The 16,013-nt window shown below is 35.5% G+C and overlaps 2 protein-coding genes across 2 annotated transcripts in view; both read left to right on the top strand.

Annotated features, from left to right (window-relative positions):
• Positions 1 to 16,013, top strand: part of LOC144368993 (uncharacterized) — a 388,140-nt gene that overhangs the window by 42,576 nt on the left and 329,551 nt on the right. The gene's annotated exons all lie outside the window — the stretch shown is intronic.
• Positions 1 to 16,013, top strand: part of LOC144369490 (rotatin-like) — a 79,544-nt gene that overhangs the window by 10,315 nt on the left and 53,216 nt on the right. Inside the window, 3 exon segments of the mRNA XM_078029776.1 lie at positions 537 to 647; positions 4,724 to 4,882; positions 6,192 to 6,263. Of these exon segments, the coding sequence (XP_077885902.1) occupies positions 537 to 647; positions 4,724 to 4,882; positions 6,192 to 6,263 (342 nt within the window).

Raw genomic sequence — 16,013 nt, 5'->3', positions numbered from 1 at the left:
TAAATCTGAAATTAATTAATTAATCTATTTATTTATTTATTTATTTATTTATGGTACTGGGGATTTAACCCAGGGGTGCTATATCTTTTTTTTTTTAATGTTTTTATTTTGAGATAGCATTCCACTAAATTGCTCAGGGCCTCATTAAGTTCCTGAAGCTGGTCTCGAACTTGTGATCTTCATGCCTCAGCCTCCCAAGTAGCTGGGATTACAGGTGTGCGCCACTGTGCCCAACATAAATCTAAATTTTATCTGTAATGTATTTTGATTGAAATTTGCATTTGCTAGAAAGCTACATTTTTGATATTTTGCCTAAATTATGGAGAAAATATTGCTTTTATAGGAAAACTTTTATGGTTAAGTTTTTTTTAGGAGAAGCTGAGATTTTTTTTCTTCCTCATTATTTTGGCCTAATAATGGATTGAAACCAAGTCTTAAGTATATTTTTACTTTATTTTGATTTCTAAAGATTTAGAATTATTTTAAACTTCCTAAACTTGCCTAAAGTAATTCTGTTTTCCTTTCTTTCATTCTAGGAGTGGATTTCACTTTGGTTTTTACCTTTGGGTAGTCTCAGTGAAGAACAGACTCCTACTCAACAAGGATTGGCTTGGTTGATTCCATTATGGGTTGATCGGGACCCAGAGGTCAGTGTAAAAGAGAACCAAGCCTATCATGTTTAGATTAAAAGTAATTGAAAATAAAACATACATGTTTATGCTTATTCATATTATGGTATTGTTAGAGTTACCAAGTTTTATGCTTTATTTAGCCCTGTATTAGCTCCCAGGTGCCATTATAAAATACTGTGGATTGGGTGACTTAAATAATAAAAATTTATTTTCTCATAGTGCCAGAGGCTGGAAATCCAAGCTCCAAATATTACTGTCTTTTTTTTTTTGGTTTCTAGAGAACCATCTTTTGCAGCCTGTTGACATGTCCTTTCCTTGATGCATACATGCAGGGAGACTCTTTTCTGTTTCTTTTAAAAACACCAATCCTGTTGGAGTAGGGTCTCACCCCATGATCTCATTTAACCTTGCCCTAGTTCCAGCCATAGTCACATGGGGATTAAGGCTTCAACATAGGAGTTTTGGAGAGATACAATTCATTATAGTTTTGTCCCCCCAATTAATGACCTTATTCCTTGCCAAGAGTATTTCCATTATCAACAGCTTCCAACATCTTAACTCATTTCAGCGTCAATTATATAAAGTCCAGATGAAACTTCAGATCTAATTCATCCTGTGGAAAAATTCTTCTCCAGATATGAATTTGTGAAACTATATAAGGTAGTGCTTCTAAACTTTGATGATAGACTAGTTGTAGAATAAATATTCCCTGTCTAATGGAAGAAATAAGAAAAGAAGGAAGGAGTGATGGTTTTAGGAGAGTTCAAAACCTGGCAAGACAACTCCAAGCTCAAGCCCTTAGGCTGATACTGCCTTTACAGCCCTGCTGCTGGGACAGCCTCTCCACTCCCCCACACTCCTGGGTGATCCCACCCTTCATCTCTCTGTAAGGGCCCATCCATGCTGTTGTGCTTGAGAGTAGCACCATAGTTCCGGGGGCTCTGGGCCAGGTCATCCTGGCCCACTGACACCAGAGAAGTAGGCCTACTCTTTGAAACCAAGGAGAAAATTTTCTCTTTCCTTAAAGAATAGCACACATTTACCAATAGACTCTTATGTACAGTAGCCTCCATCAATCTGTCCCACTTTCTTTGTTCCCTGGAGTTCACATTGACAGTATCTGCTCATACAGTGCCATCTATATTCCTGGCTTCCTGTGAGATGACTGACAAAATCACCGTAATGTTTTCTTTATGAAATGGTTGGTCAGCCACATCCGCCGTGTTTTCTTTAAAATAAGTTTTCTCATTTTTTTCCGTGGATAGGCTGAGAATTTTCTAAATTCTTGTTCATGTCCATTTTTGCTTATCTTTTTTTTTTTTTAAAGAGAGAGTGAGAGAGGGGGGAGGAGAGAGAGAGAGAGAGAGAGAGAGAGAGAGAGAGAGAGAGAGAGAGAGAGAATTTTTAATATTTATTTTTTAGTTCTCGGCGGACACAACATCTTTATTGGTATGTGGTGCTGAGGATCGAACCCGGGCCACACGCATGCCAGGCGAGCGCGTGCTACCGCTTGAGCCACATCCCCAGCCCCATGCTTATCCTTTCTTAATTCCTTCTTCAAATTATTTCTTTCCTTTCAGATTTTTCTATAAGCAGTCAGGAGGAACCTAGCCACTTCTTAGGAATTGTATCACGTAAATAACAATTAATTGTCCATAAGTTCTACATTCCACAACACACTAGGGCATGAATACAGTTGAGCTTTGCAACTCTAGCTGTCATTAAAAAAATATTTTTGGGTAAACATTCAGAAATACACCAACATGTGACCTGAACAAAGTGGTACTATGGCAAGCCTACTGTACCACCTCAGTCTTATTTGAAACAGTTTCTTTGTTACTTGTATTAGCCAGCTTTCCATTACTATAACAAATATCTGAGATAAACAGCTTTAAAAGAGGAATGGTTTGTTTTGCCTCATAGTTTTAAATGTCTCAGTTCATCAGCACTCAGAACCATTGCTCTCAGGCCTGTGGGCAGACAGAACAGGTAGCAGAGAATGCCTGCTGGCGCAGAACTGTTCACCTCATGGCAGCTGGGAAGCAGACAAAGAAAAGGAGGAAGGGGCAGGATCCCAGCGTCCCCTTCACGGGCGCCCTGCAGTGTGACTGCATGACTCTCAACTGTACCCCACCTCTTAAAGCTTCCACCACCTCACTGCACCATGGGCTGGGGACCAAACCTTTGACATACGAGCCTTCACGGGGCACTTACTCAACCCACTTGATAATGAGGATCACCGTTCGTTCATTAACATGTTTTCAGTAATATGTTCTACATTCCTGTCTTGAGATTGTTCCAGAATCACCTCTCATGTTTATATTCCTGGCTGCATCTCAAAATTCTTCTGGTCTTTAATGCATTACCCAGTTCCAAAGTCACTTTCATATGCTTAGCTATTTGCTACAGGTGCACAGCCCTACTTTTTGGTACAAGACTGTGTTAATAAGCTTGGGCTGCCTTAATAAAATACCATAGAATAGGTGGCTAAAAGAGCAGAAACTTGTTTTTCTCATAATGCTGGAGGCCACAAGTTTAAGGTCAGGATACCATGTGGTTGGTTTCTGGTGAGGGCCCTGTTCCTGGTTTACAGAAGACCGCTTTCTCAGTGTGTTCTCACAGCACACAACCTGTATGTGGAGAAAGAGATTTCCCTTTCTTCCTAGAGTCCCAAGGCTGGTTTAGTGGTATGCCCCTCTTAAAAAACCTCACTTCATCTTACTTACCTCGTAGGAGCTCTGCCTCCAGATGATCATGTTGGGTAGTAGAGTTTCAGTGTGTGAATTTTCAGAGATGACAGTTCAGTGCATAGGATACTCTTTTTAATCATATTCATTGGAGTACAGAAACCCTCATCATTATACAAAATACATGTATGAAGATATGAATTTGGTGTCAACATACCTTATATTACAATCGGAGAGATGATAAATTGTGGTATAAAGGTATTAAGAATTGTAATGCAAAAAAAATAATAATAAGAGAAAAAAATGCGCTCTATATGTGTAATAAGAATTGTGATGCATTCTGCTGTCATGTATTTAAAAAAATAAAATCAATAAAAATTAATTGATTAATTAAAAAAAAAAGAAAATCAAAAAAGAAAAGATAGTCTAATCAGTCATTTTTAGAAATAACAGTGGAAAATTGTTGGAAAAGCCAAGGCAATTTCAAACAATTTTAGAAGGATCACTGGAAATTCTAAGTTATGAATCCTAGTAATATTTAAGTGCCACATAACGGAATTGCACCATATAATACAAAATTGTATATTGTTAGTAACTTCCTAGTTTGAGTCATCTGTTCATTCATTTTTGAGGAAGAAATGAATATATCCTATTATAATTAAGGCCTTTGGTTTTTAGAAATATTATTTGATGTAACTTTAAAGTTACGTATTTTAGGCACTTAAAACTTGGACTTATTCCTTGACTATTTTATGAGTACCTTATTTTTTTTTTATCCTATAGCAATCATAGGAAATATATTTTTAGTTCAGAATTCAGAAATTCACCAAAATGTGTGACTTGAATAGTACTATGACAAGAACATACACCACTTCAATTTTATTTGAAATACTTTTAAAATAATTTTGGGAAAATAATAAATACCTTCTGAACTATGTAATTCAGTCAATTTTTGTTTTTTGAAAAAAGAACTTTCAAGAAAGTTAAAACCATTTATTTGGAAGAAACACTAAAAAATTAAGAAAGGTAGAACAAAATAATAGGTACCCTTTTTAGGAAGGAGGAATGAATAGAGATTGAGCTTATGAAAGATATGTAATTATACTGTGCTTTCCCTTGAAAAGGGCTACAAAAATATAAGTGTATGCTGCTTATTTATACCTGGCTTTAACTTTGTGTGTCCTTTGCTGATACTGAACTTCTTTTTCTAAATTATTGCTTTCTTAGTAGTGATATAGGATTTTTATTTCTTCATAAACATGTCGGACACTAAGTGACCTTTATAGTTTAGTTTTGGAAAGCTAGTGTTGTATTTATAAAATATGATATTTTATATGCCAGAAAAATTAAGTTATGCTAGGAAATAGATAGGATACGTGGATTTGACAAATTTCTCTTTGACAGGTGAGATTCACTTCCCTGGGATTAGGATCAGCACTGACTACTTTTGAAGCTGGCTGTGTGGCCTTGACAAACAGTTGTCAAAACATTTCTGGTGGGCTCTGGGGAACTGTGGTGAATATTCTTCTAGACCAGTCAGAGTGTAGTATGGTGCGCCGTGAGGTATGTCTGTCTTTCCCTTAGAAACCCATTGTAATATTATCTATAAAGCATACTCAACTCACTGTTCAGCAGTGTGAATGGCCTGTAGACCTTTATATAGTCTAATGAAAACCCAAATGAAATGACAATGAAGAATAAAAAGGATATTATTAATTTATAGTAAAATTGGAGTTCTTTATTCTGATAAGATCAAAGCAGAATACATTGTATTTTAATGTGAACTCTTCTGCTTTATAATACTTGAAAAGTGGTTCACAGAAAATAAATTTACTTTTACCTCAGCATATATGTGTCTCTAATGTTTATAAAGCCTTAATCATAATGAAGGGCTGTTGACATAACAGCTTTTTATAGTATGTCATGTAACATAAGAGGAAAATTAAACCCAAGTTTAATTTGTGGTTTTCTTTTTATGGCTGCTTCTATCAAAGGGATGATTAATACAGATAGTTTCAAAACAATAATCAAATAGTTCTTAGAGGCTTATGAAAACAATAGTAGCTCTTGAGTCTACTGTTAGCCAGTGCCCACTTCCAAATTCAGAAGATTAGTTTTCTTGTTAATTGCTTTCATACTTTTAAATAGTAATGCTTACTTTTAAATGGTAATGCCTTTGTTTGATTTATTAACTTTAGTACTTTTTATTGACTTCCAATGAAGATGGTTGGAAATTTCACTGTTAGAATTTCACTGATATTCTAGTATGATTGTATCAGAGTCTTTCATTAAGTACACACTCTAAGAATTGGGGGTGTAGCTCAGTGGTAAAGTGCTTGCCTAGCGTGCATGAGGCTCTGGGATTGATTCCTCACACCTGCCCTTTCATACACACAACAATCAGGGTTTAATATGATTATTTCATTTGATCATCTTTAGGTCTTAATAGGTTGACTTGGACATTTGTGGTTTATATTTCTAGTTAGCAGGTTTTAATTGAGAGGAGAGTGTATGAGTTGAAAGGGGGACGAGGTGGGATGGGGAGTGGAGGCCTGGATGTTCATTTCTTAAATGCTGCCAGAATAGTTTATTTTATACCAATCTTTTTTTTTTTTTTTTTGCTGCATAGAATTGAATTCCAAAGTGGAAAAAAATATATTTCCTGATGAAATAATTTTGTACAGTGTTTGGTCATCACCTAACAAAGTCATTGTTTAATAAATATGGCTTAGTAATTCTTGTGAGGACCCCTGTGTATGTTCAGTGGACCAGAAATAATACATCTTTTGTTATTAAATTACAGAATGTTAGATAATTTCAAAGATGACAACAAGATGGCAGTATTGACTTTTTTTTTTTTTAATGTTTTCAGGCTGCATTTATTCTTCAGAATCTCCTTGTAATTCCTATGCCTATGGAAACTATAAAGGATTATACTTGGCAGGTAGGTGATTTTAGACAGTTACCAAACTTGTAGATGTTCAAGATTAATTAGTGATAAATTTGCAGCCTATGTGAGTAGTTGGCCCCTTGTACCTCTGGATTATGCATTCATGGAATCAACCATCCAGGGATTGAAAATATTTGAAAAAAAATTATAACTGGACTGAACAGGTACAGAATTATTTTCTTATTATTTCCTAAAGAATACATTGTAACACCTATTTACAGAACATTTGTATTGTATTAGATATTATAAATAAACCAGAGACAATTTAAAGCATATGACAGTATGTACATTTTGTTATGCAAATACTGTGCTATTTTCTGTAAGGAACTTGAGCATCTGCAGAGTGTGGTGTCCATGGGAATGCAAGAACCAATCTTCTGAGGATACAATGTTCCAGTACTAGTGAAATGTATATAATATAGCAAGGATCTCTTAAATTAGAATTATACTTGATCATATTTAAAAATTCTCCATAGTGTTAAGAATAATTAGAAAAATAATAGCTATAAGATATATACTAGGCACTCTTCTAGAAACATATAATATATGTATATATTAACATTGTATATATTAACATTGGACAAACTATTGTCCTCATTTTAGTGGCTTAGAAGCTTTACCACAGAGGGTTTATGTGGCTTGCCTAAAGTCACAAAGCTAGGCACTGGTACACCTTTGCTGCTTTGAGTACAGGCTTGTCTCTTCTTACCCATTTGTTATTTTGCTTCTCAAATTTAACAATAATAAATAAATTTATTTATAGTTTAGTATATATTGATGTTAACATTTTTTCCAAACTAGCACACAGTTGGGATTATAATTAATCTTTTTTTTTGATAATACTAGATTGATTTTTAAATTTTATGTTCTGAATATCAAGTCATAAATAGTTGCCTGTTTTTTTATAGCCTGTGATTTGTAGATAATTCAGAGTACTCTCATTGTGGTGGTAAGATGTGGTCCTTATCCTTTTTTTAAAAAAAATATATTTATTTAGTTGTTGATAGACCTTTATTTTATTTATTTATATGCAGTGCTGAGATTTGAACCCAGTGCCTCACACCTGCCGGGCAAGTGTGCACCACCCCTGAGCCATAGCCCTTGGTTCTTATCCTTTTAACTGCCCACGTATCTTCATCCTGTCAGTGTGTTATTTATCATAGTGTTATTCAGTACTCCTCAGGGTACTGTACAAATCTAAGGTTTCTCATCCATTTTAATCTTCCTCTCAGGACGACACTAGCGATTAATTTTTTTGCCATTGAATTAGTTTCTTTTCCAAATATTAGCTTTAATCTCTTTCCATATTTCTGACCATTTACTTTAATCTTCTTAAGTAGAATGTTTCTGAACATTAGGTCCATAGTTTATGTGGTGTGTGTGTGTGTGTGTGTGTGTGTGTGTGTGTATGTATGTGTGTATGTCACACCCGGGATTGAGCTCAGGGCCTTGCACTTGTTAGATGAGTGTTCTACTACTAAGCTGCTAGATAGAAGCTCTTTTTAAATTTTGTTTTGAGACAGAGTCTCACTAAGTTGCCCAGTCTGGCCTCAAACTTGAAATTCTCCTTCCTCAGCCTCTCAAGTAGCTGGGGTTGCAAGTGTGCACCACCACACCTGGCTTAATTTTTATATTTAAGAAAATGTTTCTCTCAGCTCCCACCATGAAGACGATAGATGTTCCGTTAGTCTTTGTTGATTTATCAAAGTATGTGAAGCATTCAACTTACCTTATTGGTCTTAAGTAAGTAAAGTCATGAATAGAATCTTAGTTTTGTAGTATAGTTTTCCATGGAAATAGAGACATACTAGAGGCAGAGTAGTCACAAGAGGAGGAGCAGATGAAGAGCTTATTTTCAGCACAGCTTCCCTCAGCACACAGTGGGCCCACACACTGGGCTCCTGCAGGGTGTGAGATCCTGATTCTAGGTCCATCAGTCCCTGGTGCATTACAGCTCTCTCACACTCAGGGCACTGCTTTTTAAGAAGGGTGTTTGTAAATACTGGCCTGGTTCTTGGGTCAAACTTGGCCTCTTCAAGGCTGAATTTCTCTTTCTGAAGGTGAGAAAACAGGGTCAGCTTACAAGTGATGCGGAACTGAATTGTGGCTCCCAGCTATCTGGTATTCTGTAAACTAGTAAATTAGTTTCCCACAGTCTGACTAGGAGTTAGTACTCCTGAATATGAATGGTTCTGTTGCTGGGTTTAATTTGAAGAGCAACATTACAAATCCCCACAATTTTAACAACCAGCTTTGGAGTCTATTATAATAAATCTGTTGGTCTGTGCAGTTTGTTTGAGTTTATATCTATAAATATTTGTCAAATGCCTAAATGTTGGGGATTCACAGATTATCAGATTTAGTGCTCTGAGGTCTGTGACCTGCAAGGGAGGATAGACACATATCTAGGAAACATTATATAGTTTTTTACATAAGTAATATTAATTATTGGCAGCTTATGCATAATTTTTGTGATATTAAAAGTTTTTTTTCCAATTGAAAATAATTCCCTTTCTTCCCAGCCTATTACTTCCTTCACTCATTTAAGCAGTGTAAACTCAAGGGCACTCAGTTTGTTTCATTCATTATGATCTATTTCTGTCCATGTTTGGATGATCAGATGGTTCTAGTTTATGGAGGGAGAGTCTCTGGATAGACTATTGAATTCTTTAATTTCACAATACATTTGTTCCTGCTTTTGTTTCTTTCCACAATTTGTAATTAAGACTTTGAATTGGCAGATTTGCTTTATTTAAAAAAAAATCTTTATTGTGAAAAAATTATGTTTATAGAAAAGTTGTAGAAACAGTACAATTTTCATATACTTTTCACCCAGATCCCCCAAATGTTATTTTATCACATTTGCTTTAACTTTATCTACCTATCTTTTTTCTAAACTACTGGAGAATCATAGACAGAATACTTCATTTTCCCTAAATCTTGAAGTATGACTTTCATAAAAAAAAGAATATTGTTTTACACGAGCATGAGCATACTAATAATTACTGAAATTAGGAAATTACTCAAGTTTTCCCATGACTTTCCTTTTAATAAAATATCCAACCTAGGATCCACTTCAGGAATACATATTATATAGAGTTGTCATATCTATTTAGTGACTTTCATCTGGAATCTTGTCTAGATCATCAATATTTATAACCTTAGCATTTTTAAAGAGTGCATACCATTTAGTTTTTGTAATACCTATAATATCCTATAATTAGATTTGTCTGTTTTCGAATGATTAGATTTAGGTTATGCATTTTTGGCAGAAAAACCACAGAAGTGATATATACTTCTCAGTGCATCATATCAGGAGAGAGATCTTTTTTCCATTATTGGCAATGTTAAATTGATTTCATGGTTAAGATAAAGTCTATTTTCTTCATTTTTTTTCCTTTTTTTTTTAAGAAGGTACTTTGAGACTGTAAATATGTTTCTAAACTTTAACTAGTTACAGCTACCATTCAAAATTCTTGTCCAAGGCAATTATGACATAATGGTTGCCAAATGTTTTTCTAATTGTATTATACCTTTCTGCATTTATTATGTTCTACTGTAAGGAAGAATTAATTCCCTTTCTTCCCGACCTATTACTTTCTTCACTCATTTAAGCAGTGTAAACTCAAGAGCACTCAGTTTGTTTCATTCATTATGATCTATTTCTGTCCATGTTTGGATGATCAGATGGTTCTAATTTATGGAGGGAGAGTCTCTGGATAGACTCTTGAATTCTTTTGGCATGTCCTTTTCGCCAGTTTTTAGTATTTCCTACTTTCTAGTACATAAAGGTGTGCTAGACTCCCCGGGCCCCATCGTAAAATGAGATATTTGCTCTTAGGGCTTTGATTTCTTTTTATAGATCAAACTCTGTCATCTGGATGTGCTCATTGTTCCTGGATTGTCAGTGCCTCTGCTCTCAGGACTGTCTGTTTGTGTGTCTTTATGTGCACGTGTTTTGGATAGGTGGTACACTCTTTTATCATTATGGTACATATTATTTACACATTTGATGTGATTAATATGCAAATTTTTAATTTGTTCTCTTTCTCTCTTTTTTGGTACCAGGGATTGGACTCAGGGGCACTCAACCACTGAGCCACATCCCTACGCCTATTTTGTATTTTAGAGACAGGGTCTCACTGAGTTGCTTAGGGCCTTGCTAATTTGCTGAGGCTGGCTTGAACTTATGATCTTCCTTCCTCAGCCTCCTGAGCCACTGGGATTATAGGCATGCACCACTGCACTTGGCTTTTAATGTGTTTTGAAACATCATGAGTATTAATTTTACAAAACTATAATTCTTTGGTAAAGTGAGATCATTTTAATAGTGTTCATAATTTATATGTGATTAGGAGTGCTAATGTTTTTAGGATCATTTTTATAGTCTTTGGGGTATATCACTTTTTATTTATTATCAAAAATAATACATATTTCTTCTTGGAAATATTGTCTGTTGTTTTTAAATGTAATTCTTAACTTTGGTTATAGTTCCTTTTTTTTTTTTAAAGGGGAGAGAGAGGGAGTGAGAGAGAGAGAGAGAGAGAGAGAGAGAGAGAGAGAGAGAGAGAATCTGTTTTGTAGATGGACACAACACAATGCCTTTATTTTTATGTGGTGCTGAGAATCGAACCCGGGTCTCGCCCATGCTAAGCGAGTGCTCTACCGCTGAGCCACAATCCCAGCCCAATAGTTCCTTTTTAATAATAGCTAGTGAGTATATAGTAAAGTGACCCTAGGAGTAAAAATGTCTTTAAAATTAATATTCTAATTTATTTTCTTCAGAACAATACTTTCAAGTTAGTTGGAGATTTCTATGATATAGTTAACTTATAGGGTTTTTTTGGTAAATGTATTTGTAATTGGAGTCTGGTGACTTTTGTTTTCTTTCTTCACATACTAGTCTTCTCAGCTCTCCTTTGTGATTCAGCACATAATCTGGTAGCTTCAGAATTCACCTGAGGGCAAGGCTGTTAGGGGTATAGACATCTTGAGATAGAACAACTAGATGGTGCTGCTTTTCTCACTCTGCCAGAAGGCAGCCCCATCCATTACTTATGGTGATTTCATGCTGCTCTGTGGACCACAGCCTAGTCGTGCATGAAAGCCTTCATTGTTCTGGCCCTCATACCTTTAGTCACTTATAGAAAGCCTAAGTTGTGCCATCTTAGGACATATGCTGACCTTGGCTCCATTGCTAGGAGTAAAGATCTGTTGATAATATGTCATCGCAGAGAAAGGAAGCCTTGGCATGCAGAGAACGGGGAATCAACTTAATGCATAGCAAAAATAAGTCAAATAAAATATAGATAATAGTTATGAAATATCCCAGTTCATTTGGTTTTCTTTTGAGAAGTTAAAAATATTTGGAATGCACTAATTGTTTGAATTGTTTAGCAGAAATTGTTTTTTCAGGTAATAAATGTATGTTATTACAAGAACTGGTCGAACTTATAGTGAAATGAAGTGTGCCTCTCCATTTACTGAAACAGGTTTATCTCTGATTTTTATTCTTCAGAGAGTTACTCCTATTTATTCCTTCACTACTCTGATGAGAAAGGATTTAATTCATTTATGTAATGTATTCTTATTACTGTTCTTAGATTCTCCAGTGGTCACCCTTGCTGTTGATGATTTCATCATTGTGAGAAACATGCTCACCTGTCCAAACCCAAAGAATGGACTGAAAGACTAAAGGTATAGAGAAAGTGAGGCTTTTAATCATGGATTTTAACCTTGTCTGGATGAGCAGGCACACCCAGAGCAGTTACAGTCAGCACTTTATTCCCCAGAGTGCAAGGTCCCTCCCCTGGTTCCTCATTGGCTGAGTACTGTGGGTACCCAGGGTCTTGCACACGCCAGTGTTCTTCCCAAACACTGCCAAGGTTTTACTGTCTCCTGTTGGGTTATTTAAAGAAATACATCTTTAGTTGTCCCCATCTCCCTTTGTTCTCTTGAGGTGGGAAGACCTTCTCAGGTTGAGTGCATGTTAGAACAGACATGCATGCATACATACATAGTTGGTTAGGCCAGCTCTTTCCCCCTACTTCCTGTTAATCAAGGGGCTATGAATTGACCAGTTCACACTCTGGTATTAACTGCTTTTATTGTCCCCTCCAGCTGCCTCTCTTACATCCCAAGTAGTTTTATATTTAAGGCTAAATACTGTATGCTGAAAGTGGACCAGTGGACTTTCTGATTTCCACAGTTAGCCATGCCTCCTGTCTCTTGGCCCCCATATTATAGTACATGTGGCTAGGTTGTTATCTGTTTGTTGGTCTCCTCTCTGACTTCTAATGCTAATCTTTGCTAGTTTTTTTTTTTTTACTTTTGCTTTATGAAGACTGATTATGTTTGCATCTTTCCTGAATTTGTGTCAGTTGATTCTAAAAACTGAAGATCAGTAATTCATTGCAGAGCCATTTAGTCATTTGTAGTCACATTTCTTTATCTCTGCTTCCAGGACTGACCCATGTAATACTCAGAAGAAAATCCCCTGGTATTCATAAACATGTAATATGTACATATATACAAATAGTGTGTGTGTGATTTTAAAAATTAATTTGGGAGATTTTCTTTCTCTTGGAATTTCTGTTATTTTTTCTTGCATTGTGAGTCCCTATCATATCTCAGGTTTTACTTAACTCTTAATCATCTTTTCCCTTCATTTAGAGACCCTTTTCTTAGTAATTTTCCTCAAAATGATCATACATGCTGTCTAGTAACAAGCATGTTAGAGTTAAGCTGTATGAAATCTTGCAGAATTAAAAATGTCTTTAGATTGTACTGAGTTGATAACGTGGCTGGTGAGCAGACACCAGGTGGAGAGGCCAGCTCCTGCACGCTTCCCCACTGTCTTCTGGTGTCCAGTGCTGTTGACGGGAAGTCAGTTCCAGGACGATTCTTTTTTCTTCTTTGTGGCTGATCTTTTATTTGGCATCATCTCTTTATTCATGGTATTCCAGAGTTTTATGATTATGTGTTGTTTTATTCATTTCTCTTGACAGTAATTTATGCTTCTTAATTTTAAGTCTTAGGTTTTCCATAACATTTTGACATTTTTTTTCATATTTCTTTAAAAATGATTTTCCCGTTTCTTATGCCCCACCACCCCCTTTCTGGAAATTTAAGAATCCCATATTAGGTCTCCTGAGCTGATTTTCTCTTTCTCCTCATCTTGTACCGTTCTCTTAGTCATTTTTGCACTGCTTTCTGGGATGTGAATTCTTTTTTACACAGCTGAATTAGTTTAGATTTTATTTTACATCTGTTATTATGGCTTCTTTTCCTATCTTTGTTTTCTCAATCTGTTTTTTTTTCTCTTTTATATTAGGAAGAAAGAACAAGAGAAAAATGAATTTTTAAAATTTATTAATTGAGAGATAAATATATTTGGGGTAATTAGATTACCACTGGTAATTTTACAGTTTGGTGAATAACAAGAATTCTCATAGTGTATTTCCTGTAGTACTTCTCACTTATTTTGAAAATGCTTACAACACAAAAAGGTTGGGTTTCAGAAGATAGTGGGTTTTTGTAACTCCTGCCTTCCCAGCAGATGTACAGTGGTCTGGCCCTCAGCAGATGGAAGAGCTGTTCAGGAGCTACAAATACTCAGGTGTTGTCTGCTTTTAAGATTTACGTGATTGGCACACTCCTTTACCTATTTTGATTAACCCTTTGTGAATTTAGGGCTATGGTGTAACTGGTACAGGATGCAGTGATGTATATACTATTTTGCAAACTAAATTTTTTTTGTGGGGGCATACTGGGGATTGAACTCAGGGGTACTCAACCACTGAGCTACATCCCCAGCCCTTCTCATATTTTATTTAGAGATAGGATCTCACTGAGGTGCATAGTGCCTCGCTTTTCTGAGGCTGGCTTTGAACTCATGATTCTTCTGCCTCGGCCTTCTTAGTTGCTGGGATTATAGGTGTGTGCCACTGCGCCCAGCAACAAAACTAAATTTTGAATACTTTTATGTAGTGTGTATAACAACTCAAAATTATTCTGGTCATCATATAATGTATTTAGAAAAATATAGTTTTTGTTCCACTTTATTTAAAAATTTTATTTTGTTTATTGAGTTTTTTTAAGGTAGTTGTACTTAAGCTCTGGTGAGTTAGTTTTATTATGTCCCCTCTCCCACCCATTGGGGGTTAAACTCGGGGCCTTGAACTTGTTAACTAAGTGCTCTATCAGTGAGATACACCCCTAGCCCAACCTAGCTAGACTGTAATTCTCATCTTGGTTATTAATTCATTCCTTGAATTATTGTAATGAAGGTTCTAATTGGTAATTTTAAGAAGCTATTGCATGTCTTCTGTGTGACATATTTTATACATTTAAGAATAACTTACTTAAAGGGTAGAACATTTTGAAACTATGTATGTCAAGGTTGGCTGTAAGGTTGTGAATGAATACTTTACCCTAGAAAATTAAATTAAGGTAATGTGTGAGAGGACACTTTTTTGGTAACATAGGCCTTGGTTAATAATGAGAGTGTCCTGACTATATATTCTCCTGCTTTATCTGCTTCTTCTAGACCTCTAAATTTATATGAACACTATCATGTGCTAACTGTTCATTAGTCTTAGTTCTTTTCTCTCTTTGTTTTGCAGTGCTGGGGATAGAACCCAGTTCTTGTACATGCCAGGCAAGCATTCTACCACTGAGCTATAACCAAAGCGCTGTTAGTCTTACTTCTCATTTAAATTGCTCTATTTGTAGAGAATAAACTCAGTGATGAATAGATTTATTACAGTTAACAATAACAACTTCATAATCTTAAAAGGTATTCAATATTGAAAAGGTTAATTGTAATGATAATACTTCAACAAGAAATGTTAGAGGAAATTGTTAACATTGTTAGTGTTGCTATGCCTATAACTGGTGAGTTACAATGTTTCTGAATAGTATTGATACCCTCTCCCCTGTTGTTAGGAGAGGTGTGAGAAGACACATATAAATATATCTTATGGTTAAGGGTAAACTTTGAGTACGTTTTGACCATACTTTCCTTCTTGTTGGCATTTAGATTTCTATTTTTCCCTTTCTCCCAGGATATATTTTAAAAAAATCTTAACCTTAACATTTTCCAGAAAATAGAAATATTTTTAAACTAGTGATCGTGGTATTGTCAACTTTAAACCAATCCTCTAGATTGATTTTTATCAATGGATATTGTAGGAAAATTTAGTGAGTAGCAGTGCAAAAGCTATTGGAACAAAAGTTCAAAGAGATAAAATTGTGTAACAGTGGATTCTTTTCAGGTGGCAGGTGTGTATACGTGTGTGTACGTGTGCACGTGCATGTGTGTGTGTGTGTGTGTGTGTGTGCATCATTGTGTGTTTTTTCCTCATGTGGGTTTATTCAGTGGAAAGTAATATGGCAAGCAGATTTTAACATAGATATTGATGAATTTTTAAATTTTATTTGTTTGGTAGATACAAAAAATGTTTTTGAATATAATTATTTGGACTGCATTATTTTGGATATTTTAATAATTTTTTTACTATTGTCTGTAAGTTGAAAAGTACTACTTTTATTGTGTTTGTTGCTTAAGTATGTAATTACCTGGGTAAAGCTTTCCAGAGACACATTTTGAATGCTGTGGCTTGTCAAGAGATACAGTCTTCAGAAGGGGGCATAGGCAGTGCAGACTACAGTGTTAGGAAGTGCTTTCTTTCCTCTAGGTTCGGCTGCAGTGATCATGGAAAGGGTGTAGTAGCATTTGGTAGC

The sequence above is a fragment of the Ictidomys tridecemlineatus genome, chromosome 12, assembly GCF_052094955.1.
Source record: "Ictidomys tridecemlineatus isolate mIctTri1 chromosome 12, mIctTri1.hap1, whole genome shotgun sequence".
NCBI lineage: Eukaryota > Metazoa > Chordata > Mammalia > Rodentia > Sciuridae > Ictidomys > Ictidomys tridecemlineatus.
This window is presented reverse-complemented; position numbering and strand designations above follow the sequence as displayed.